Source organism: Orbicella faveolata, unplaced genomic scaffold (genome assembly GCF_042242905.1).
Source record: "Orbicella faveolata isolate gen_17 unplaced genomic scaffold, um_ofav_v1 contig_25, whole genome shotgun sequence".
NCBI classification, from domain to species: Eukaryota; Metazoa; Cnidaria; class Anthozoa; order Scleractinia; family Merulinidae; genus Orbicella; species Orbicella faveolata.
In genome coordinates this window covers 31,023,960-31,050,000 of record NW_028301553.1, presented here as the reverse complement: position 1 = coordinate 31,050,000, position 26,041 = coordinate 31,023,960, and the positions used below count along the sequence as shown (strand labels likewise).

Sequence of the window (26,041 nt, the reverse complement as noted above, 5' to 3'; positions counted from 1 at the left end):
CACGCAATATTTTCAAATTGAAATTCAAATATTTCGAGTTTACTTTAGTTTAAACGTGCGTGCTGAAGCGACTTTATATATAGGCCAAACGGTATCCGTAATGTCTTTTATAACGCGAGGCAAACTCATAGGTTTGTTCTTTACTCTCTTTCTCGTTATCTTGTTCCAAGTCATGTACACGACGTACAACATGGGGATTGGAGGAAGACGGGCAAATTACAGAAAAGGTTAGGATTGTTGAAGTTCTGATAACTTAAGTGGTAGGACATGTTTCGATTATGATAGAAGACTTATTCTATAGATGGAATACAAAGCACGTATGAAAGTTATTTCAGCGTTTTGTTTAACCGGCTGTTTCGGTAACATGTCTAAGTTTTTACGTAGGTAAGGAGTTGCAATGTTCAAGTGTGGCCTCCAAAATATTTCGCATGATGTTTTCAACATGCTAACCACTATTTAAAGATTTCTTGGTGATTATCAGTTGACATCTGTATGAACATGCGAGGGCTATCGCATCGTTTTTCAAAAATCATAGCTCTCGCAAAAGTTTTCGTCGAACTTCACGGGTCTGACAGTTTCGTTTTGTTAGCGGTTATATGCGCGTCTCGTAGTCTCGATTTGTTCACAAAGCTTTCTCGGATCTCGATTGCTTGCCAACTGCTAAGAAAGGTAAACTAGTGATACAATCTCAGATAGTGCATAGTGCAATTTACGGCTCTAATACAGTAGTCACACAGGTCCTCACCCGTGCCTTTTCCCCTTTGCTGACAAAACCTTGGTAAGACATAATCTTAGCAGTGTGCATGTTTTAATTTTTGTATTTTCTTTCAAGGCCTAAAAATAACTTACAATTACCGTTTCATTTTAAATTCATGAATACGTAGAAGTACCAAATGTGACTATTTCACTTTTCACGCCAACGTTTGTAACTTGATACTTTTGTTTTCCTCGCCAATGTATGCACTTAATGACTGGCCCCAAGGGAAACACAATGTTCCCCGAGGCGAAGCCTAAGGGAACTTAATGACTTAACGACGTAATGACCACCTAATGACTAGCCCTAAGGGAAACAGTTGGTTTTGTTTCCCGGAGACCCTCAATGTGCCCCGCGGCGAAGCCGAGGGGAACGTTGTGGTCGAGGGGAAACAAAATTCACTCTTTCCCGCGGGGCAAGTCATTAAGTGTTTTGTTATACCTCACAACCCAAAAATAGGAAAAAACTGCGAAGAAATCGTTGGCTTGACGCCGGCTGGCTTACAAATTTGCCGCGGTTTCGAGGAGCACGGCCCGATCACGTGCGAGTCGAAAGTTCAAGTTGTTGTTCCCCTAGGGAGTAGTGAGTTTTGTTCGCCCTAGGGAGTTAGTTATTTGCGTCAAGAGAACTCACGCTCAAAGCACTCCGACCAGAAGATCAGAACGAATGTGTTGGCGATTGATAATAAAAAATACAGAAACAGAACCTCCAACAACAGTTTAACTAATTAATTAGCCGATGGATCAGTAGTAATTTACGATAACCACTAACAAAACAGTTCAATTATAGACGAAGCGAAGGCTGGATCCGGAGTAGCAAGCAATGGAAGCAATTCAGAGCAAGACCTTGAAGAGAAGCTATGTCCTAAAAGCCCGTCGACGTTAGGTGAGTCCCGATTTCTTAATACTCGAGTTTACTAATCAAAGTTTACTTTATTAGCTGCTTTCAGCCGCCTGGTTCGGACCAAAATGGAGTGCTTTGTGTCAAAAGTGTGAATTAATTTACAAAAACTAATTCAGATGCAAATAAAATAAAAGTTATTTTGAGAAATTTACTGCACGTTTTTGCGTTCGACGAAGTGGAACGCAAACCTCATTTTGACCTATGGCTTTCCAGAGTTGGTTGCCCTGTGCACGATTATAGGGCGAAAGAACCGCATTCCCGTAAGGACACCAAAATGGCCACCCCGCTTGAATTTTGCAGGGGCATGTCACGGCCAGTAAACTGGTACCGTTTAATGCTAAGACATATGATAAGACGTGTGGCGAACATGTGAGTATGTGAGCAGACCATGCGAGCTCGTCTTTCCGATGGATCTTTCTTTGACTTCTTTCCATTCAGTCGCCGTACGCTTCGCTATTATGTGCTCTCAGCGTTAGATTTAACGCTTTGACGGTAGCATTTATCGAAATCTGAGGGAACTGTCCTTGTTTATTAACACGACTTTGCTTTGGGGTGATAACCGTGGGAACAGTTACATTTTGATTACATTTGTTGACTAGTAGTTCCAGTCGCGACAGATAGCTCAGTCTTTATCCGGTCGAAATTTTATTGTTTGGAATCGGTGGAAAAGTACTCTGAAGGCATGATCCATAAGACTACTTTATTCATCAGGGGAAATACTCGAATTAGTCGCACGGAGTTTGTTTACGATAAACGACCACGCGAAACGAGCACGCGATTGCAAATGCTAGCTTAGAATAATGTAGCCTACGTAATTTAAATGTTCCATGAAAATTGAGAGTCCACAGAAACTGGCAGTGTCACGCAACGTACCAACAAATCGTGACCTCTTCACTAGCATGGACTTTAATTTGACACTATGCATCCAATGTATCTGGCTGTAAAACCTCGCTTGCTGCTGAAAAATGCTGCTTTTAGCAATAGAAGAAGGTTGAAAGCCAGCTAGTGAAATCATTTATTTACGGTATATCTATATTAAAGTTAAAGCGTCGAACGCACTCTCATAATCTCTGATTTCTACTAGTTATATATATCATTTTGAGCAATCATTGCATTTAAAGCATAACTCAGAGTTTTACATTTTATCTAACTTGGAAAAAGCAACCGAATGCTTAACTGGGCTGAAATTTTCAGTATTCTTTTGATCTTTAGCAAACATTTGAATGAACGGTTTACATGAATCAGTGATGCGTAACACTGTTGTCTCAAAATCCCTCATTCAAACAGTCCAATGGACCTATTCGGCGATGCGGCGGCCATTTAGAATTCTATTGTTTCAAAAAGCTATTATGGGATGCTCAGGGGGCAAATACATACTATTTTGCCCCTAGGCATGGTCAAACGTTGCCTCTGTCTAGGACACTGATATCCCTATAATTATTCAGGTAATTTATAAGATACGTTAGTAGAATTCTACTAGTATGGTAACGCAAAGGCGGCAATCTGATTGGCTAAGCTATCGCACACTATCAGCGAGTAGTAAAATTCTACTAGTATACTAATGCAAATGCTTCCATCTGATTGGCTGAGCCATCGTACCCTACCAGCCGTTAGAGTGCAGTACCTTGATAGGGTCAACAGAATTCCACTAGAATGCTAACGCAAATGCGGCAAAACTATCGTACACTATCGATCAGCCAGTAGTAAAATTTTTCTGTTATATACTAATGTAAATGCTGCAATCTGTTTGGCTGAACCATTGTACATTTTCAGCCATAATAGTTCAACACTAACAATAAAGACCAAAAAATGTTCACGTCTCGGAACTATCGGTCTGATAGTTTCCCCTTGGAAATTTGATGTTCTTAAAACTAGCATATTTGTCCTCGAAGCTTTGCTTCTCGGTCAAATAAATATTTGTTTCAAGAACGTCAAATTTCCGCGGAACAACTATCAGCCGATATTTCCTCGACGGAAACACTCTATTGTTTTTCCGGAGGAAAATAGCCGGATGGATATCACTCGTCCGTGAAAAAAAAAACAAAAAAAAAAAACGCAGGATTATAGGGAAAAAAAATTAATAGACGTAATTTGTCTCGTTTCTTTTTTAGATTTTACATTTGGCTTACATGCCTTTCATCTAAAAAAGTTGAAAATAATTCAATATGATTTTTGAACTGGAGCGCGGAAGAAAATTTAGTGGTGAGAAATAAAGACAATAGAGTGTTTATGCTGGTGCAGCCTAATAGCTGCCCCCACGGAAATTTGATGTTTTTAAACCTAGCATATTTTGTTATACAAGACCGGCTCAAAGAGCCGTTTTTCGATACTAACAACAATCTTTTAATGATAATAATAATAATAATATTTAATATTTCTAAGGCGCAAATTAACATGTGAATATGATCAAATGCGCCTAACAAACCATATGAGTAATATAAATTAAACGATATGCTATGAATAGTGTGATTAATTTAAAACTAATTATTTACAATAATTATGTACATTAGGCTAAGGTAACGAGCTAAAAATTAAAATATTAAAAACAAGGGATCTAGTAAAAATGTATATAAAACATCAAGAGCTATTCAAACGCTTTTCTAAAGAAAAATGTCTTCAGTTTGGACTTAAAATGGTTAAAATTGTCCTCATCTGTTATTGCACACGGCAATTTGTTCCAAAGTGATGGTGCAGCAGCAGTAAATGCCCTGTCACTAAGTGTTTTCTTCGTTTTCGTGGATGGTGATACTAATAAAACTTGAGAATTAGAGCGTAGACCATACCGGGAAGGATTTTTAACACGAATAAGATTACAAATATAGTCCGGTGCCTGGCCATGTATGGCCTTAAAAGTAATTATTAAAATCTTATAAACAATTCTGAATCTGACAGGTAACCAATGTAAAGAATATAATACGGGAGTAATGCGACTAAAACGCGGAGTCGAACAAATTAGCCTGGCAGCTGCGTTTTGCACACATTGTAGCTTATTAATATGAGTGGTCGGTAAACCATGGAGAAGACTGTTGCAGTAATCAATGCGTCCCATTATGAAGGCATGCACTAGCACCTTGGTAGACTCAACCGTAAGAAACTTCCTAATACGTCTAATGTTATACAGATGATAAAAAGCAGCTTTACATGTCTTCGTAATGTGTGTCACTAGACTAAGGTTGGTATCAAACCAGGTTCCGAGGTTTCTTGCAACAGCAACAGGGGCAACACTCACATCACCCACCGATAACTTCTCGATGTCCACCTTGCTAAGCTGTTGTCGTGTACCAATTATTAAGAATTCGGTTTTGTCGTCATTTAGCTTTAACTTGTCGGTAATCATCCACGCTCTGATTGCCTTTATGCAGAGTTCTATTGCTTCGATTGCATCAGATTGACTTGATGGGATGTCGGGCTTGAAGGACAAGTAGAGTTGCGTGTCATCTACATACGCATGTGCAACAGGTAGATGATCCTTTATCACCTCAAATAGCTTGCTAGAATAGATCGTAAATAGCAGGGGTCCCAGACATGAGCCTTGAGGAACCCCATGTGGCAGCTTGGAACTCTCAGAGAGACAGCCGTCTAAAAAGACGCTTTGCAATCGGTCAGAAAGGTAAGATTTAAACCACTTCAGAGCCGTTTCTGTGATACCAAAACTCGACTGTAGACGATGAAGTAAGATTTTGTGGTCCACCGTGTCGAAAGCCGAACTGAGATCTAGAAGAAGTAGAAGTGTCAAGTGCTGGCGGTTCATATTCATTAGTATATCATTCTGGACTTTTAGGAGCGCAGTCTCGGTACTATGGCATTTTCGATATGCAGACTGGAGTGGAGGATACAGGCCAAGATCCATCATGTGGTTGTACGTCTGGTCAAATACAGCGCGTTCTGTCAATTTTGATAGGAATTGAAGATTACTCACAGGTCAAAGGTTTTTAAACACCGAATCAAGGCCAGCCTTCTTTAGGAGGGGGTTGACAAGAGCTTCCTTCCATTCACCAGGAAAGTAGCCTGAGAACAGCGATGAGTTAACTATGCCCATGATGACGGGGAGGAGCACATCAAGACAACCGACGACCAGTGATGTTGGCATGAGGTCCGTTAGACAAGACTTCTTAGCTGACGTCTGGATTAAAGCCCATACATCATTCTCAGTAAGAGGGTGGAAGGCGCTTAAAGATAAACATGTTGGAACGACTTCTACTTCAGGTGGAGTGGGTACTCCATCATCCACAACAGTGGCATCGATGTCTGAACGAATTCTGGTGATCTTACGAACGAAAAAGCCGTTGATGTCATTGGCTAGGGCCGTTTTGTCATGATAGTCAGGAAAAGATAATTCGTCCTTTCTGAAAATGAGTTTCTTGGTAGCTCTAAGTAGACTTCCTTGATCGGCACTGTTCTCATCGATAAAGTTGGTATAAAACGCCCGTCTAGCTTGATTCATGAGATGAGTCACGTGATTTTTCTTAGACCTAAAGATAATCAGGTCTGACAGCGATTTAGTTTTTCTCCATCTTCGCTCAGCTTTACGACGTATTCGTTTAGCGGCATCTATGTCAGCGTTGTACCAAGGTACCCTCGGCCTAGCCCTCAAGGTCTTTGTTTTTAACGGCGCATGACAATTGGTCATTCTGGACAGAGTTTTGTTATAGTTACGTAAAAGCGCATCAACTCCATCCGGGGTGACATTAGTTGACTCATCGGATTGTTCTTGGCACAATCCAGAGGCAGCTAAGTCAGCTTTGAGTGAATCCAGGTCCACTGATTTGAGCCTCCTGTAAGTGACCTTCTTAGTTGTCACAGCTGGTTTATCTTGAAGTAGCTTGCAAAGAAGTGATGCATGGTCTGATATGAAACGATCAGTTTGTGGTGAATCCTGGATGATTTGGTCAGACCATCGGGTGATAATAAGATCTAGTGTGTGTCCATGAACATGAGTTGGCTGGGAGACGTGTTGCCGTAGACCAACAGACTCCAAGAGATCCAACAGTTTGAGAGAGTCAGGCTCATCAACAGCATCAATATGGATGTTAAAGTCACCGGTAATCAGTAGCTGTTCCTTAGACAGAAGAATGGATTCAAGATAAGTCGAAAACTCGGTGAAGAAAACATTGGTTGACACTTTATGTTCATCAGAGTATGGCGGACGGTAGATGATAACAACGCGGAGATTGTGCGAAGATGATGACGTAACAGTCCACTCAGAGAATTCGAATGATTCCTTTTCACCCGCGTCAACTTTCTTAACACCCAATGAATCTCGATATACTAGGCCCGTTCCGCCGCCACGACGCCCAAGACGGGAGTGATCTATAAATTTGTACCCGTCGGGGCACAACTCCGCCCGTACAGCTGCATCGTCCGCACTCAGCCAAGTCTCGGTGACCGCAAAAAGATCAGCTTTGCAATCACATATATGGTCCAAAATTGCAGCGCTCTTGTTTTTAACCGAGCGAGCATTGAATGTGCATAATGTCATTAGATGATTACAATATCTATTCAAGGATAATCCGGCAGAACAATTGATGTTGATTAAGTTCCCGGTATTACGAGATAGCATTGTCGATTGTGCTATGTGTCGGTAATCACTGCGCGTTGAAACAATAACAGGTATTCTTTCACCTGTGGGGCCAGGATCCAGCTTGAAAACAAGATCTCCAATTAACAGATCATGGAATGTGGTTGTTGTGTTGGAATAATAAGCACACGGACGTCTATGCCTTCGGATCTTGCGTCGCCTTTGAAATGAAGGACGGGCAGTAATATACTTTAAGACGGGCGCTTCATTAGTCTGTGTGATAATGTCATTCCATGACCAAAAAGACAATTCATAATTACCAGCAAACTTGCAGCTATTGTTCACAGGGCAAACGACGATATTCAAGGAACCCAGAGAGAGCGTCGGCAAGACAGCGCAAACTGGGTTTTCTGCCACAAATATCCGATTTCCCAATTCCAAAGAGCTTCTGGACATGCACAAAGTTGTTACAAGTGGTCTGCCATTTTCATAATCTTCGCTGCATCTCAGGAACAACCATAGACATGCGACGAAATAGGCAATGCGTGATCTTACCAGCGGCATTTGTATATACTCCTTCGCTCCTTCGCTCCTTCGCTCCTTCGCTCCTTCGCTCCTTCGCTCCTTCGCTCCTTCGCTCCTTCGCTCCTTCGCTCCTTCGCTCCTACGCTCCTACGCTCCTTCGCTCAAGAAAGAGAAAATACAACTTAACTAACACATTTATATTCTAAATTCAAAATATCAATTGATTTCAGTGGGCCGTGTATATGTAAACGAGTCAATTCCTAGAATGGAAGAAGTAGAGAAGGAAATGGCTATTGCGCATGGCGGCTGGGTCAGTAATGGCGGATGTTGGAAACCTACTGAATGCAAAGCCAGAGTCAAGGTGAGGTATCTATCCAAATTTCTTCTTTTTTGTAATGTGCGTAACTATAAATTTGAATTTTTAGAGGTTTTTTGGATTCTGCTGAATGTAGCGTATAGCTTTGCAGAGATGGTGAGTGATATTAGCGACACCAGCGTGCATCATTTAAGCAATAGAGGACCTTTTCCGTGTTGATATAGCCGTACCTAAACGCACCTATTGGCCAATGAAAGCGTGGGAACTACAGTGTACCTTAAATATTTTTCTTGTTTTTGTAATTTATTAAATCCATTTTGAAATCATTGGTTATCCTTGCAATCTGATTGGCTCTCAGTGGTGCGATTTATTCACGAAACGCGCTATTTTTTGCTCTAAATCGCATCTTTTTCTCAGCCAATGAGAATGGGCCAGTAAAACAAAACAACCAATCAGATTTCAAGATTAGTTTAAAGTAATCAATAAAATTTCAGGAAAATGAAAGGCAAAAAGCCACTGTGTGGAGAATTTTGCAAATACTATTGCCAAAACTTTGTTGTTATTGAAGCTTTTTTTCCAAAAAAATTGACGAATTTAATTAATTACAGTTTCTGAATGACGATTATGAGCTCCTTTAGGCTGAAGACCTACTTTAATGGAAGTTCCCAATTTTCAGTGTCCATTTTGACGAATATGTTGGCGATTTTTCTTCAACATCTGCTCAAGATCCGTATGATACTGAGTCCAGTAAAACATAAACAAACGAAAACCACACAACAACAAATTCAGAGTCATCTCAAGAAGGTAGATGTTTCCAGGTTTCCGGTAGTCTCAAACGAAGCAACAAAACAGCTCAACTCTGTTGCTGTGAATAAACATAGTCAAAATACGCCACACTGCACAAAATAGTGCATGAACGAAGGTCTTACGAAGCCGGTGCCAGTCCCGCCATCTTGGAAATATCTTAAAACAAATGGCGCTGCAAGAACTTGACAAGGTCCTGAGTATTGAGTCCTACGCCGAGGTTACAAAAAGAAACGGAGATGATAACGAGCTGGACCCCTTAAAATCATGCCATTGAACGGTATTTAAAAGAAAAAAAAGTTACTATCCACTGAGCATCGTGCACTCGAGGGAGTTTCACAACTCAAAAGAAATCGATCGCAGAATTACACAGGATATGCACCTTCAAATTCCTTCTCCAAAGACAATGAAAAGTCTCAGCCTCAACCACAGAAGAAACGCGACGAGAATTGCACTTTTATACCTGAAGTAGACTATTTTCGGCTTCAGATCAGAACTGCTTGTTTCTTTGTCATGCTCGAATGAGTTTTCGTCACATGACATCGTTTTGCATACTAAATTAGACGTAAAGGCGTTTCCGGTTCCGCTTTTTTTAACAAACCGGCTACTGCAACAATACACCAAAAATCTAAAATTTAAGGCGGTAAAATTGTGCGATTTCAAAATGGATCTAATAAAGTGGCAATTGAACTTCGTGTCGTGCAATTTTGGTCTGAAATCATACTTGTGATTTCAAATCGAACTCGCGCTGCGCGCTCGTTCGATTTTGAAATCACGCGTATGATTTCAGACCAAATTGCACTCCACTCAGTTCAATTACCATTATTTAACAAGACATATAAGGAGTGACGTAACTCGACGTTTCGATGTATGCAACCTTTAGTCTTTAATCTTTAATCATTATTTATACACGGTAAAAAATTCATCAGGTGCAATAAATTCCAACAGCATTATCAAGAGTAAAAGTCGTTGAATGTCAAATTTGTTTAAAAGAACTGAGTTATGAATATCAATAGGAGGCATTCCTGTGTGCGTGATTATTATGCTAATGATATAGCCTCGCGCGAATCGAGCGCGATTGCACGTTCAATGATGGTTTGAGATCTTTTATAAACAACATTTCGTAAATAAGGCAGCCTAGTTTATCCCGGCATTTTTTGAGGACCGAAAAATTGTCAGCGATAGCTGGTTTGTCGACTCCATGTTGTTTCATATGTTTGCCAATCGAAGATCTGGAGCTTGTGTGTTCGATAACGCGTTGGTATGGGTGTCGGTTGGTAAAACCGACATGGTTAGGTTTTCTATTTGTCCTTTGTTAACGAAGAGATACTTTCTCCACAGATGGCCTTAATAATTCCATACGGTAATCGTTATGAACAGCTATCAATATTTGTTCGGCAAATGCACCCTTTCTTGAAGAGACAGAATGTCGACTACAGAATCTTTGTAGTAGAACAGGTAAGTTTACGTAGAATAACTAAAATTGTCATTAGCTATCCCAGGAGCAATGATTGTGATCTATTGGAAATGTCTCTTTTCCAAATGTAAGAATTGGAATCCCGGGGCGGACTTTTTGTGGAATGAATGCAAGCTATCATTGAAAGAATTCGATGCCACAAATTGTGGAAAAAAAATTATTGGAAAGGTCCGATCCATCTGCAAGATGCAAAGTATTATGATTTGTTGCAAAAGAACCAACACTGCACCATAGAGAACAATTTCTTGGTAAGTAGAAATCTTATTTCCCACATGATCAATCATGCCTGGCGGACAATTTCCCGTCAAATGTTTCGAAAGCGAACTGAAAAATGAAAATAGTAATAGATATTTAACTCTGGCTTGCGCTTTTACCCAAAATGGATGATGAATTTAATTTTGTTTTTCTATTATGTTATTCGGTCCGAATTGCGAATATTGTTCTTGCGTCAGGCAAGCGACTGAGAAATAGAAGGCCTGTTGGTAGTCTGTCACCTACAAGATGAATACAAACATCGCTTAACATGAATTATTTCATCACCAGTTAGGAAATACACCGTTTAACCGTGCAATACTGTTCAACATTGGCTTTAACGAATCATTGAAGTTTGACCAATACGACTGCTTTATATTTCACGATGTTGACTTGATACCAGAGGATGATCGTAATGAATACACCTGTCCCTCATCTCCCAGACACTTGTCAGTAGCTGTCGATAAATTTAATTACCGGTAAGTGCTTGAATCAATTTTAAACTGCATTGCTTTGGGGAGAGCGAGACTGGATTTAAGTTTAAGATAATTTCCCCCCGTCCCTGCCTCACTCAAGAAAAACTTGCGAGGAAAAACTTGCGAGCGACAACCACAAGATACACAAGGTCACATTCAGTGGAAGATGAACACGGATTCTCCTAAACAACTCAGTAATTTCCTCCAGTATTAACAAAAATAGTAATGTCTGCTGACTCTGGCCATGAAGTTTCTGAGTGAAAGTCAATAGTTTGCTCATTTATGAGCTGATTGTCTGTTTTTTTCCAGTCTGCCATATCAACGTCTTTTTGGAGGAGCTGGTTCTTTTACGAGGGAACACTTTGAACTTATCAATGGCTTTTCAAACGAGTTTTGGGGCTGGGGAGGAGAAGATGACGACCTTTATAAAAGGTATAATCAGTGTATTTTAATAAACAAATCAGTGAGGTCGCTTGCTGTCTTACACATGAGAGGAGGGTACAAGGCCCCGTCAACACTACGGCGGAGAAATTCGAAAACGGCGTTTTCTCAATCCGAAAACGGAGTAATTTTCCATCCAAACACTACACGCAACGATCAACGACGGCAGAATAGGTTGAGTGCGCCCTGAAGGATTAGGGTTTTAAAATCACATGATTATCAGGACGTCATCGTTTTTGAAAAGCTCCGGTTTCGAAATGTTTTCCCACCACACTAAAATCGCAAAGCTGGGGCTTTCAAATTTCTCCGGTTGAAGAACGCTTTCGAAAAGCTCTTTTTTCGTGAGAGCTGCGATTTCAAATCTCTCCAGCGAAGTGTGGACAGAGCCTAAACAAACGATTTTCAATTTCCTATAACAACTCGATTGTGAAATTCATTTAATATTCTTTTTCTCTTTTTAACCGTTTTCGCAAAAATCCGGCTTTTCCATGCATTGTTTTCAGCGACGAAGAGCTTACGATCGAAACTTCAGCTTCACAAAATACATACATACATACATACATACATACATACATACATACATACATACTTTATTTGCAACTCCCCAAAGGGGCTTTTCAGTTACAAAAGGAATAAAAAAGATAAAAATACGTCAATTAAAATGAATAAACAAACTGGGTAAGGAGTCTAAAATTAATTACAGTATTAAAGATTTAAAAATTTACAAAGTTTGAAATTGAATATTAAGAATTTACATTATTAACATTTAAAATATGTTTGGTCAAGTGTCCCTTAAAAGCTTTCACAGAAGGTAAACTTTTCAAATCATCACTCAGCTCATTCCAGATGTTTGCTGCGCGATATGCAAATGATCTTTGTCCGGTAGCCAGTCGGCAACGTGGAATGTTTAAGTCATTACTCTGTCTGGTGTTTCTTGCAGCGTTTTGAGATCGGAAAATGAATTTATCAATCAAGTAGCCTGGAACAAGATTATGAATACATTTGAAAGTCATCACAGCGTCATTTATGTAGAGTCTATCGCTGACCTGCAGCCAATTCAAGGATTTGATGCCTTGTGAGATATGGTCGTACTTACGCAGTCCCAATACAATACGTGCAGCAAAATTTTGCACCAACTGTAATTTCTCGATGTTAGACTTGCTTGTGTTCGACCAGACTGTAGAACAGTAAAAGAGCTTACTGAAGATAAAAGAATCCAAAAAGAATTTATCTTGATCAACTGCAAGTTGATGAATAACAAGGTTTCTAACCACACATGTTTCGTTTACCAGAATTACTGCCAAGGAGCTCAAGCTTATGCGACCATCCATGCAAGCTGGCAGGTACAAAATGTTGAAAGCTTTCCACTTCCGCAGCACTGGGGCCAATCCAAATCGGTATGTACAGTTATCTATGCCTCTTACATTGAGAGATATATCTTCATCCTGAGTCGTATTCAATACAAACAACATTTGAAGGAACGTAGAACGGTTTTACCTTTCAAACTGTAAACTTCCACATTTGTCGATTTATTTCATCCCATTTTCTTCTGTCTTATACCTTTACTTCCTATCCCATCCCATCTCATCCCATCACATCCTATCCCATTCTATTCTGTCCCATTCTATCCCTTCCCGTCCCGTCCCGTCCCGCCCCGTCACGTCTTCTCCCATCCCATCTAATTCCATCCTTTACCATCGCAGAACATAGTGATAGAGAAATTCGCGTAAGTACAAATCTTTAAAGAATTCCTGTCAAGTATAATTCAAATGTATGAAATTGAATCCATTTTATAAGTACTTTTGGACTGTAAACATCCGTTGCTAGGGGCGTTGCTATGTTAAAGTATAGCTACCAGTGTGCAGATTTCGTAATTTAAACGCAAATCAAGGAGCAATTAGAGGAAAATCATTTCAAAATACGTTTTGCAAAAGGTCGGAGAATGGTCAGAGAATCTTTGTTTCGAAAAAATGTCTTTTTTGGGAGAGAAATTTGTGTAAGACCAACTTAAGGTTTGCTCGAATTAAATTGTAAATAATTCTAACTTTATGTAGCTAAGATATATTTTAATGTGTAAATAGTGTCCCCAATTAGCTTTTTTAACGCTAAATACCATTGACACGCATATAGTCATTCATTCATTCATTCATTTATTCATTCAACCCATCTCATCGCGTCCCATCCGTCCCGTTTAATTCTATCCCATTCCATCCCGTTCCGTCCCGCCCCATTCCGCTTCATCCCGTCCCAGGCCATCTTAACAGATATATTTCTTTTCAATCCACCTACAGCCTTGCTAGCCTTAAAACTTCTGTCAAGCGAATGAGTACGGACGGTCTGAATTCCCTCAAGTACACAGTGCAGCATGCAACAGAGTACCCTCTTTATACTCTGGTGTCAGTCGATGTGAAAGACGCCATGAAAATTACAACAACAACATGAACGCCTTTCCCCACATCAACAGTCGACATCATGCGAGGAGAGCATTTCAAGTCTTCTGCACTGGATTTGATCGTCCAATCATTGGCCTGAGTTGTGCGAAAAGTGGATAACACTATCCACTCCATAAATTACTATGCAGCGAATAGTGCGGTTTGCTTTGGGAAGACTTATCCATTGGATAGTGATTTATCCGGTGGATAGCATTACCTACCTTTTGAACAACTAGGCACAGGGCTGGTTTTAATTTAGTTAAACATTCTAGAAATTTAGGTAAAATGGTAGAGGATTAACTGTAATTTCCGCTTCACTTCACTGGAAAGCCTCACCAAGAGCAATACCTCTTGGAACTACCTTCTAGAAGCTCTGTTTTTTGTTTTGGTTCCAGGAAATTTTCAGGACAGAAAAAACAAAATTTCAGGACAGTTAAGCGAAGAGAGAAAGCTTTTAACATTTACCTCGTACGGAAATATAAATCGCTCTTGGAGTCTGGGGAGGGGCACAATATATTTTGATGATTGAATCGGGTCAGGACTGGGAATGAGTGAAACTTGGCTTTATACTGTGGTTGCGACGATAGATCGTTTTCGCGTGACATCATCATGTTCAAAAATCCACAACGAAAGAGCCACCAAAGTTTTTATCCCCGTCAGGCATAAATAAGGGCTGCTAAATTTATATTTGTTTACAACTTTTCAGCTCAATAGCGTGCTTCGTTTGGAAACCAGCGCATTTTGAATTTCAGAGTTTTTTGGAGTTATTCAGAGTAGTGTGTGAGATAAAGCTACGATCGCGTAATTTGTAAAAGAATATATATTCTTATCTCGTGGTTTTTAGCCCTTCTAGAAGTTTAAGTGTTAGGAAAAGTGCTTATGTAAATGTTTGTTTATTCAGTACAGATAATCAGTCGCCATTCTCTGAGCAAAGTAAGTTCCACTATTTTCCGGCCGCCATATTGGTTTACCAAGCTGCACCAATATGGCGGTGCATACTGGGCTCTGTAAATTTGTGCGAAATATTTCAACGAATATCAAGTTTGGGAAAACGCAGACACCCTAAGCTTGTAGAAGCGTCTTCTTTATTCATTTCCTATAACATTACAATTTCTTGACTTAATCCAGCGAATGGTTTTCGATTTACTTCCTTTATTGTGTGACAGTGAAAACGATCTATTTTTTAGCGAGAAAGAGGACGCACTAAAGTTCAAGTTCTTTTCGCTCTTTTAATTCTTTTTTATACTTGGTACATGTCAATAAACTTGTACACATTGTTACGCTATGGCCGGCAAGGACTTATGCTATTAAAACTTATTTGAAGTATTTTTATTTAAAATAACTAAAAGTAGCTAGTTAAGCTCTGTAACGTCTGTAGCGTTATTCAAGCGTATCGATTAAACGTGGTTTTAAGGGCCAAGGATTTTGGAATCCGTGGATTTTCCATGATGTTGCAATGAAATCAAATTATGAATCCTTTTTATAAATGATTGACGTTCAAACGAGTACAATTTGAACGCTAAGAGCTTCGAGACATTTCCAAGTTTGCAACAGTTAGTGGACACGAACTATAAAGAAGAGATCCTGCGACTGGCTGTTCATTTACAGTGAGAAGCAACTCCGGCAGGCCATAGCTGTTACCTCACTTCACCCGTGCATACGTATTTACTCGAACATTTCTAGAAAACCTGCAGTTTCTTCAATTATACCATAACCAAGGTAGTAATAAAGCCATACAAAGGCCATAAACGTCTTCAAAGTATGTCTTCACCGTGCTGATCCCGTAAACCGTTTTAAATGCATGTTCACGGTCCGAGAAAATGTAAATTAGTATTAGGCGCCACACTACGCCGGAGGAAAAAATCGGAAGTTTTACTCTGAAAACTCATCAAATGTTTTCCGTCCACACTACGCCGGAGAAATTTGAAAACGCATCATTCACCGGTCATTTTGCATTTCTGTTTGATTAAAGATCGGGCAGAGTAATATACATACATACATAGACTTTATTTTTTCCCGAATTTAAGAGTAGCTATTACATATACAATCTAATCTAATTATATACACAGTCTAATTTAAGAGTAGCTATTATATATACAAAATATCTATGTTGCAACTGCCAAAATGGTACTAGGGACAGCCAAGAGGGCAAGCAAACCCTGGTTATGCGGAGGAACGTGGAAGAAAGTAGAAGAAAGGAGACAACTTAAACTGAAGCTCGAAAGTACACGTTCAGAAAGAGTCAAACAAAGAATAAGGGAGCAGTATAAGGGAAAGGACCGGGAAGTGAAAAGGAGTGCACGTGAAGACAAGAGGCGCTGGTTGAATGAGATGGCAGGAAACGCTGAGAGAGCGGCAGAAAATGGAAGAACTGGGGAATTACATCGAATAGTGAAGACCTTGACGGGTGAGACGAGAAGAGTGAGTACAGCAGTAAACGATAAAAACGGAAGACCGACAAATGAGGGGAGCAAAAGACTGAAGATCTGGAAAGAATACTTTGACGCAGTACTCAACAAAGACCCACCTGAAAGGCCCATTCAGCCCCGTGAAATGGAAAGAAGGCAAAATGACGGAGAATTTGATATTGGACCATTTCGACCAACCGAAGTGAAAAGTGGTATAAAAGCAATGAAAAATGGAAAGGCAGCTGGACTCGATAACGTAGTAGCCGAACTTCTAAAAACAGATTTAGATGACAGAACGCAGGAACTAACAAAACTGTTTAACAAAGTGAAGGAAGAGGGCGTAGCACCAAAAAGTTGGAATAGAGGATTGATAGTAAAGTTACCCAAGAAGGGTGACCTACGCGAATGTACGAATTGGAGAGGTATTACACTGTTACCAGTCATCAGTAAGATCTTTGGAAGAGTGTTGATAAGTAGAATCAAAAAAGGTGTCGACAACATCCTGAAGAAGGAACAAGCAGGTTTTCGACAGAACAGAAGTACCATTGATCAGATCTTTGCTCTCAGGAATATACTTGAACAAGTCAACGAATGGAACGCAATTCTGTACACCCATTTCATAGACTTTGAGAAAGCGTTCGATTCTCTACATAGAGAAAGTCTGTGGAACATCATGTCAATGTACGGAATCCCAGAAGAGCTTATCGAATTGGTGAAGGCGATGTACAACAACTTTGTGTGTGTGCAGTTCTAGATGAGGGTGAAACAACAGAATGGTTTCAAGTCCAGTCAGGAGTAAAGCAAGGTTGTGTCATGTCTGGTTTCCTATTTCTACTTGCAATTGACTAGGTCATGAGCAGAACTACGGAAGGTAGAAGAACTGGTATACGATGGAAGTTCACCTCGATCTTAGAAGACCTAGACTTTGCAGACGACATCGCTTTGTTGTCGTCTAGGTACGTCGACATAAGAGATAAGACCAACAGACTAGCCGATGAAGCTGCAAGAGTCGATCTTAAGATCAATGCAAAGAAGTCAAAAGTCATGCGGGTGAATGCCAAAAACGACCAACGAATAGAGATTAATGGTGAACAGGTAGAAGAGGTGGAAGAGTTTGTGTACCTAGGCGCACTGCTGGACAAAGAAGGTGGAACAACCAAGGACCTACAGCAAAGGCTGAGTAAAACTAGACAGGCTTTTTATAGGATGCGAAGAATATGGGGCACCAGTGAGATTGGCAGAAAGACGAAGGTACAATTGTTTAAAACAATTGTTAGGTCAGTTTTGATGTATGGCTGTGAAGCTTGGAAACTTACGAAAACAGAAGCAAAGAAGCTGGACGGTTTCCAATACAAGTGCATGAAGAGGATTTTAAGAATAAGGTGGCCTCAGACCATCTCCCACCAACAAATTTAGGAGAACACAGGAGTGAACAGAACGAGTGATGAAATCAGACGTAGAAGATGGAATTGGATTGGACATATAATGAGGAAAGACAAAGAGGAACATTGCGTCACAGCTCTGGAATGGAGGCCAGAAGGGAAAAGAAGGCCTGGTCGACCCAAAACAACATGGAGGAGAATGGTTGAAGATGAAAGGAAAACAGCTGGGTGGCAGTCATGGGCGAATGTCAGAAACCTCGCAGCAAACCGTAGTGGTTGGAAAGAGAATGTCAAAGCCTTATGTGCCTTATGGCATAAAGAGATATAGGATAGAATAGGAGGAGGATTATATATACAAGCTAACTTTTCCGAGTGAAAATAACAAAAGAAATCAACATAATATACAGTGAAATAAAAACTACAATTCTCAAGAAGAAGCCTGAAAAAAAAAAAAAAAAAAAATCTTCCCAATGTGTGGCTTCATAGCTCAGTTGGTAGAGCGTCGCACCGGTATCGTGGAGGTCACGGGTTCGAATCCCGTTGAAGCCCTGATTTTTTTTTCAGGCTTCTTCTTTCCAATTGCTTAAATTGGAAGATTAACTGCGATGATCATTCTTCACTTTCATCTACAACCGCAGTTCATATATGAATTATTTCATATAAACTTCACATCAATGTGTATCTAATATAACTTTATGCTGTCCAGTTTGAAAACCGTTTTGATAAAACACATTCCGAGGACAACGCAGGCAAAATTCGACGAAACAGTAGTCCGAGTCAAATTTAGCTGTGAGAAGAATTTTTGGAGTTCAATTTTCAAATTATTTTCAGAGGGAACTGTCCAAATAAGTTAAATAAATTTTTCATTTGGACGCTATTAAACTTTGAATCCATTATGAAGGTTTTTTATCTGTTTTCTTTTTCTTCTAGTGACCTATATTGGCGGACGAGACTAAGAGTTTATTTTGCTGTTAATTCTGAACAGAGAATTTTACATCGCTTGCGAAATGCAATGAGATATTGTAATAATATTACCAGTCCGAAATTCGAATAAATTCTGTTGTCTATGATATGTCAGGCTGGCCTCCATGGGTAATCATCCCCCGCTGGAAACAGCCAAGGCAATTTCAAACGCGTCTTTGTCTGAATTGATTAGTAGGACAATTTTGAAAGCATGGTTTATTTTCTACCGCGCTGTCACGGTTATGCGAATATTGCATGCCTCCCTCGGTCGCGCAATATTTTCAAATCGAAATTCAAATATTTCGAGTTTGCTTTAGTTTAAACGTACGTGCTGAAGCCAAACGGTATCCGTAATGTCTTTTATAACGCGAGGTAAACTCATAGGTTTCCTCCTTACTCTCATTCTCGTCATCTTGTTCATGTACACGTCGAACAACACGGGGATTGGAGGGAGACAGACAAATTACAGAAAAGGTAAGGACTGTTGAAGTTTTGATAACTTAATTGGTAGGACATGTTTCGATTATGGTAGAAGACTTTCCCTATACATGGAATACAAAGCACTTATGGAAGTTAATCCCGCGTTGTGTTTAACCGGCTGTTTCCGTAACATGTCTAAGATTTTACGAAGGTAGAGAGTTGCAATGTTCGAGTGTGGCCTCCAGAATTTTTCGCAAGATGTTTTCAACATGCTAGCCAATATTTAAAGATTTCTTAGCGACTATCATTTGACTATGCTATCGCATCGTCTTTTAAAAATCATAGCTCTCGCAAAAGTTATCGTTAAACTTCACGGGTCTGGCAGCTTCGTTTTGTTAGCGGATATATGTGCGTCGCGTGGTCTCGATTTTTTCACAAAGCTTTCTCGGGTCTCGATTGCTTGCCAACTGCTAAAAAAGGTAAACTAGTGATACAATCTTAGATAGTGCATAGTGCAATTTACGGCTCTGACACAGTAGTCACACAGGTCCTCACCTATGCCGTTCTCTCCTTGGGTAGTCAACTAAGCCTTTCCCCTTGGCAGAATATGAGCAGACAAAAGGTGATAAGACATAATCTTAGCAGTGTGTATGTTCCATGTTTGTATATTCGTTCAAGGCCCCAAAATAACTTACAATAATTACCGTTAGTCAAGACGGTTTTAAATTTTATTGTGGTATTTTACGTTGAGTTTCGTTCATTTTAAATTCAATCAATACGTAGAAGTAGCAAATGTGACAATTTTACTTACACGTCACCGTTTGTAACTTGATACATTTGTTTTCCTCGCCAATATCAACGTATGCAACAAGATAGTTTTGTTCCCTCGAAAATATAAGAAACGTCTATTTTTGTTTTTACTCACTGCTGGAGATAAATGGAATATAAAAGTTAAATATCTGCTGAAAAGTCGAAAAGGAACGATTTTGTTTAATTCAAAACGCATATTTTCATTTCAACGATAAACAAGAACTAATCTAATTGTCAAATAATCACGTCGAATCACGGAATAGTGCGTTCATATTCTTTTGCCAGCTTTGGCGTTAACAATAAAACCAAGTCAAACTAATACACAATGCTATCGAGTAATACAACTGAGGAACGCTTCAACGAGAAGTATTGAAGTTAGAAATCGTCACTTTACGGAAATTATATCCCACATCGGTGACCGAGTCACGTCATAGACTGATGAAATTAATTGGCAGTTTCATTAAGCGCCACGGAGTCTGCCGCAATAATAACGAAGTTTCTTTTGTCGCAAATTTACTAGTTTTACAAGCAACGAACGCGGGAAAGTTTCGGCTGAATATGAACTTTTGGCTCTCTTTCATAGAAGAAGAAACAAGTAAACTGCTGAGGGGAAGCAATATGTTTTCATTCTTTATTGGCACCTTGGCAGAAACACAATAGTTATAAATTAAAAGAGCAGACGACATTTCTTGAAACATTCCAGACGATAAGCAGTCACAGTAACGTTCTTTGCACTAAACAAAGGGAGAACTGACGTTACCTGAAACATAGCTGCTATCCCCAGCGAAGCGTGGATCTGATCTCGACAACGGAGTTTCACACTAGCAACGTTGGAGCGCATGCGTTTTATGTGTTGTGTTCTACCACAAGGAAAAGCATTCAACGTTCGAACGTAGTCCCGGATATGGCATGTATCTTTCACCTAACTTATAGTCGACTTTGACGTTAACTAATCTGCGCATACGTTTAGATCAAATTCCTTTTGTTGTTAAGAGAATAGCACCACAAGGATAGCAAGAGATTTGCAAAAACATTAATATATTGACAACGGTATGTTTTTGCATCTTTTATTGTAAATAAACATTTGAATTTTATGTATTTACATTTTAACTAGTTTCTATTTTCTTTTGTTTACTTGTTTATTAAGTAATGTATAGTTATGTTATTTTAATAGTGGGCTTCCTGTGAGGTAGCTTTTTAGCTAAGTAGAGTTGTCACTATAAATAAAGAATTACCATTACCAAGTCTCGGCTTCACGATATGGAAAGTCGAAATACGTTGGGTCCGCGAGGAAAAATGCTAGTCTAGCCTTCTCGCATAGTCTCGCAGTTACTGTTCGCCATCGCTCATATATGAAATCTCTTATATGATATTGAGTGCTATTAATTATTTGAACTCTTTTGTTTTGGCAGCTAAAGCCGTTAGTCGAGAGATAACACCAACCCAGGTTAATGTCAGCGAAGAAGCGAATGCCACAGTGAGAACGACAACGGTGGAATTCACCAAGACATTCATTTATCTTACCCAGACCGAGCAATGCCTTCCTCTAAACCTAGCTAGTTCTTCTGAGATTGGCAATCCCGATACATGCAACTGCGACGTTATAGTGTTAAGTTTTCAAAACAAGTGTCAGGATCAAAATTCATCACACATCACCTATTTGTTTGATCCGAACACTGGATGGGGGACAGGACGAAATGTTCTTTACTTTGCTGCAATAACCAGAACCCCAGGGTACCATTATTACATATTTGTAGACGAAGATGTAATTCTTACTTTTAACGAATTTACTCCTCCAAAGATGGAGAAACATAAGCCGTTCAGGGTGGTAGAGCGATGGCTTCTAGATTACGAGCCTGTAGTGGGTGTCCTGAACTATGGGGTACATCACGGTGCCTGGTGGACATTTGGAAGAAGAGAAGCAGTTTGTGGGATTACCGAGAAATCATTGGTGATACCCGCAGTATGGTTTGATGGTGTTTTCAACGCGCACCATTATAAATCCATACAACGCCTTTTTCCTTACCATGTTCAATACGAAAAAGTAAGCTGGTGGTCGATACACAGGTACTTGTTTTCTGCTGTTGAACTGAAATTCCGTGGACAAGCACTGATGTTTGTGCCGGTTACCGCTGGAAATCCTACGCATCGCTCTTATCCAAAGTCACTTAAGAACATTCAGATATACTGGCGAGACTACATTGAAACGATTAAACAAGAAACTCCCGCAGTTTACAGAAATCGTTCGATTTTTGAAGACTTTAAGCAGAACTTGGATAACTACGTCATCAATACTTTAACCTATTGTATGAATGTTACACGTCATCAACCCATAGTGCCTTACGCGCATTTTGAGCGCCATGCCTTGTCGAAGTGAAACGGTTAACAGAAACTTCTCAGACTCGTTGCTAACTAACATCAACTACTAACATTACGTTTTCAACATAGGAGATCAAAGCCGCCGGTAGGCACGTTCCATTTCATTAACACTTCCGCTTTGAATTTCTGGAACTGATTTCCATTGAAAAATTAAATAGCATTTTGCGAAATTCACGGGGAAAAGTGTATCCAAATTTTTAAAAATTTCTTACCTTTCATTTTCATTTTTCAAAATTTCATTTTCCTCGCGAAATTTTTAGTTAAATGGTTCCAGAATCTTTCGAGGGAAATACCCGTACCAATTGCCCACTTGACCTGATCGTGGTGGAGTGGTTTGCGTGCCCCAGTGACCCCTAGAGCTATGTCGGCGGGTGCCATGTGCACCTGGTAGGGTCACCCATGCCGAACAGGTCAAAGGGTAGGGGTCAGACGAAGAGGCTCCCTGGTCCTCCAGGTTGGGGGTTGGGCTGCGGGCTGATAACCCGCTCCTGTAAAAAACAGATTATTACCGAAACCAGAAGCAGAATAATTTCAAATGATCTGGGGGACGTCGTGGTCACTCCTCACACCATGAGAGGATCGATGACGCATGGGGGTGAAAGCCAAACGGAGGCCCTTGGGCAGATGAGATCACCAGTCCACCCAAAGAACGTCATGAAGATAGGAAACTGGAACGTGAGAACGCTATACCAGAGTGGAAACATAGCACAGGCATCAAGAGAGATGAAGAAGAGAGGTATTGAAATCATGGGAATTAGTGAGACACATTGGACAGGACAAGGAAAAGCAGTACTGGAGGGGGGAGACACTATCATATACTCTGGCAGAGAAGATGACAACCACAGAGGTGGAGTAGGAATACTGATGACCAGATTCGCAGCAAGATCACTCATAGATTGGACACCAATAAGCGAAAGGATAATTACAGCCAGGTTCTATTCCAAGCATGTTAAGATGACGATTGTACATGTATATGCACCAATAGAGGATGCAGAAGAGTCTGTAAAGGACGAATTCTACGAGAGACTACAGGATGTGTTGAATAACAAAAAAGAACATGATATGCTGGTAATCACAGGTGATATGAACGCAAAGGTCGGTGAAGACAACCGAGGTTATGAGAGAATCATGGGTAGACAAGGCATTGGGAGAATGAACGACAATGGAGAAAGACTTTGCGAATTTTGTGATATGAATGAACTGATAATAACAGGAACGTGGTTTCCACATAGAGATATTCACAAAGCCACCTGGGTATCGCCGGATGGAAAAACGAGAAATCAAATAGACCATGTGCTGATAAACAAGAAGTTTCGTAACTCAGTAATTGACACCAGAGTCTATAGATCAGCAGACATTGGAAGCGATCACTATCTTGTATGCATGAAAGTGAAGCTAAGACTAAGAAAACAACAACCCAAAGAACAGGGAAGTATAAGGGCAAGGTATGACACCAACAAGTTGAAAGAAAAGAACGTTTTGGAAACCTTTATGATCACTTTGCAGAATAGATATCAGGCATTGGAAGAGTCAAGCAAGGATGCAATATGTCTGGATTTCTATTCTTGATAGCTATGGATTGGATTATGAGAAGGACTGTAGGAAAAGGAGAAAACGGAATCAGGTGGAACTTTACATCTAAACTCGATGATTTAGATTTTGCAGATGATGTGGCGCTTTTGTCTTCTACTAAACAGCATATACAGAACAAGACTACTAAAATGAATGAGGAAGCAAGACGGGTCGGGCTGAAAATCAACAAAGGAAAGACAAAGGTGATGAGGATCAACGGGAAGAGTCAAGAGAAGGTTGCAGTAGATGGGCAAGATATCGGCGAAATTGAGGAGTTTAATTATCTGGGGGCTACCATTTGTAAGGAGGGAGGAGGAATGAAAGATCTGAAAAACAGGCTGTCCAAGGCGAGAGGGACATTTGCCAGACTCAATAGAATATGGAACTCAAGGAACATCATGAAGAGGACCAAGCTTAGACTGTTTAAAACCTTAGTTGTACCGGTACTACTGTATGGATGTGAGACATGGAAGATGAACATGGGAGATGACCAACGAATAGATGTGTTTCACAACAAATGCCTCAGGAGGATTCTCAAAATAAAATGGCAAGATCACGTTACCACTAGAGAGCTCCTTGAGAAGGCAGAGACGAAGTTCCTTAGTGAAGAGGTTAAGAGGAGAAGATGGAAGATGATAGGGCATGTCTTACGACAAAACAGAAACAGCCATACCAACATAGCCCTATCATGGACACCTGAAGGAAAAAGGAAGAGAGGAAGGCCTAAGACTACCTGGCGAAGAACAGTTGAGAGAGAGAGGAACAGCGCAGGATGGCGTACATGGGATGAGGCAAGAGCTGCTGCAGCCAACAGAGAAAATTGGAGGCATTCTGTGGAGGCCTTATGTGCCACGAGGCACAAAGAAGCTAAGTGAAGTGAATTGCCCACTTTTCGATGTTTTGGTTGATTTCAACACTGACGCCCCATGTTTGACAGCATCCGATCTGAGTTAGCTTCGAGTTTTTAGATTTTCTTTTGTCCGTTTCCTCCTTAGGTTTAGCCGGGTTTTATTGTGAAGATACAACGGGGGACAAAATTCTTAGGACAATTAACATACTATGCCTTAATTTCTCCTCCTTTGCCCCTCGCCCCTAAGCAATGTTGTAGTTTGTGCAGCCCTGTACACTTTAACCTGTCATGAAAGTGTTTCGTCATCCCAACATTGTTCGGATTGGGGAGGGGAGGGCCACTCTCGATATCCACGTGGTTAGAGAAGTGCATATTACGCTACATCTGATTATTTGATAAGTTAAGGATGTGGAAGCAAGGTTTTCCATGACTGTTCCAAGGATTTTGTCCTCCATTGTATATCAAGCTTTTGAGTCCGTGTTGTACCACTGATTTTAAGCCTCTCACATTTCGTCAGAAATACGACGCGCAGCGGAGTGTTTCCGACTCTTTTCTTGGTGTTTAACACGTTGGTAAAACACTGTCTCTCCCAAACGTTTGAAGTTGTCCTTCAGTAGCATTTCAGAATAGATAAATATATTGATTCAATTAAGGCCTTGAGCCTCTGTACTGTATTTTAATTCCAAGCTTTCGCCGTTCCACGGCGTCATCAGGGAATGAAAGAAAATATTCCATAGTGCGTGATATAAAAGTGGTGTAGGTAACGCGAATGATAGAAGTATTAAAGACAATGAGTGTATATAATGTGATTAAAGTATACGATAGTATGGAAAATGGCTAAAGAGTATAAGTGATGAAGCGGTTAAAAATAAAGCAGTTCAAGAAAAAATGAAATAAAATAAAATAGAATAAAAGTTATCTGAGTTCGATACATTCTTTCTGAAATAATATACTACAAACTGGACAATCGTTAATGAGTATGAGTGATAAAGCAGTTCAAGATAGTTCAAAATAGAAGGTCTCAGAGTTCGATGCATTCTTCACGGGAATTAAGATCGGGCTTGCACCTTCGGATGTAGAACTCCTCGAATAATCGCAAGTTGACAGGATCGTTTTCTTGTGCGATTGCTTTGACATCAACACCTTGGTTGTTTTGGTTGTTAGCTGCCCCTTGACCCGTTGTAATGTGTTTTTTTACGGACGAGTTGTTGTTGTTCAGGTGTTGTTTAATGCGATCATGTACAAATCGCGTTGTGCTTCCGATGTAAAATTTGTTGCATCTCTTGCAGGTGACTTGGAACACGTATTTCTTCGTAGGCACAGGTTGGTGTTTGCTATAGGGCAGTTTGTTCTCGTGCA

General features: G+C 40.1%; 2 protein-coding genes across 2 annotated transcripts; both read left to right on the top strand.

The window, feature by feature from the left end:
* Nucleotides 1-7,935: 7,935 nt before the first annotated feature.
* On the top strand, nucleotides 7,936-15,647 carry LOC149109860 (beta1,4-N-acetylgalactosaminyltransferase A-like). Its single transcript, XM_089293593.1, has 6 exons — nucleotides 7,936-8,061; nucleotides 10,162-10,278; nucleotides 10,841-11,028; nucleotides 11,335-11,457; nucleotides 12,759-12,863; nucleotides 13,758-15,647. Exons 1-6 carry the CDS (start codon nucleotides 7,966-7,968, stop codon nucleotides 13,906-13,908), a joined length of 780 nt encoding a protein of 259 aa, XP_089149719.1. The 5' UTR covers nucleotides 7,936-7,965; the 3' UTR covers nucleotides 13,909-15,647.
* A 2,555-nt stretch (nucleotides 15,648-18,202) lies between these two features.
* LOC149109859 (uncharacterized) lies at nucleotides 18,203-22,991 on the top strand. The gene is made up of 2 exons (XM_089293589.1): nucleotides 18,203-19,125; nucleotides 21,294-22,991. The coding sequence occupies exons 1-2, from the start codon at nucleotides 19,005-19,007 to the stop codon at nucleotides 22,256-22,258; spliced, it is 1,086 nt and encodes a 361-aa protein (XP_089149715.1). The 5' UTR covers nucleotides 18,203-19,004; the 3' UTR covers nucleotides 22,259-22,991.
* The last annotated feature ends 3,050 nt before the right edge of the window (nucleotides 22,992-26,041 follow it).

Excerpts from the sequence above, each read along its gene's own strand:
- LOC149109860 (XM_089293593.1), top strand. The coding sequence starts at position 7,966 with ATGGAAGAAGTAGAGAAGGAAATGGCTATTGCGCATGGCGGCTGGGTC. Across the intron at positions 8,062-10,161 it reads AATGCAAAGCCAGAGTCAAG|ATGGCCTTAATAATTCCATA; the intron begins GTGAGGTATCTA and ends CTTTCTCCACAG. Across the intron at positions 11,029-11,334 it reads GTCGATAAATTTAATTACCG|TCTGCCATATCAACGTCTTT; the intron begins GTAAGTGCTTGA and ends GTTTTTTTCCAG.
- LOC149109859 (XM_089293589.1), top strand. The coding sequence starts at position 19,005 with ATGTCTTTTATAACGCGAGGTAAACTCATAGGTTTCCTCCTTACTCTC. Across the intron at positions 19,126-21,293 it reads ACAGACAAATTACAGAAAAG|CTAAAGCCGTTAGTCGAGAG; the intron begins GTAAGGACTGTT and ends TTGTTTTGGCAG.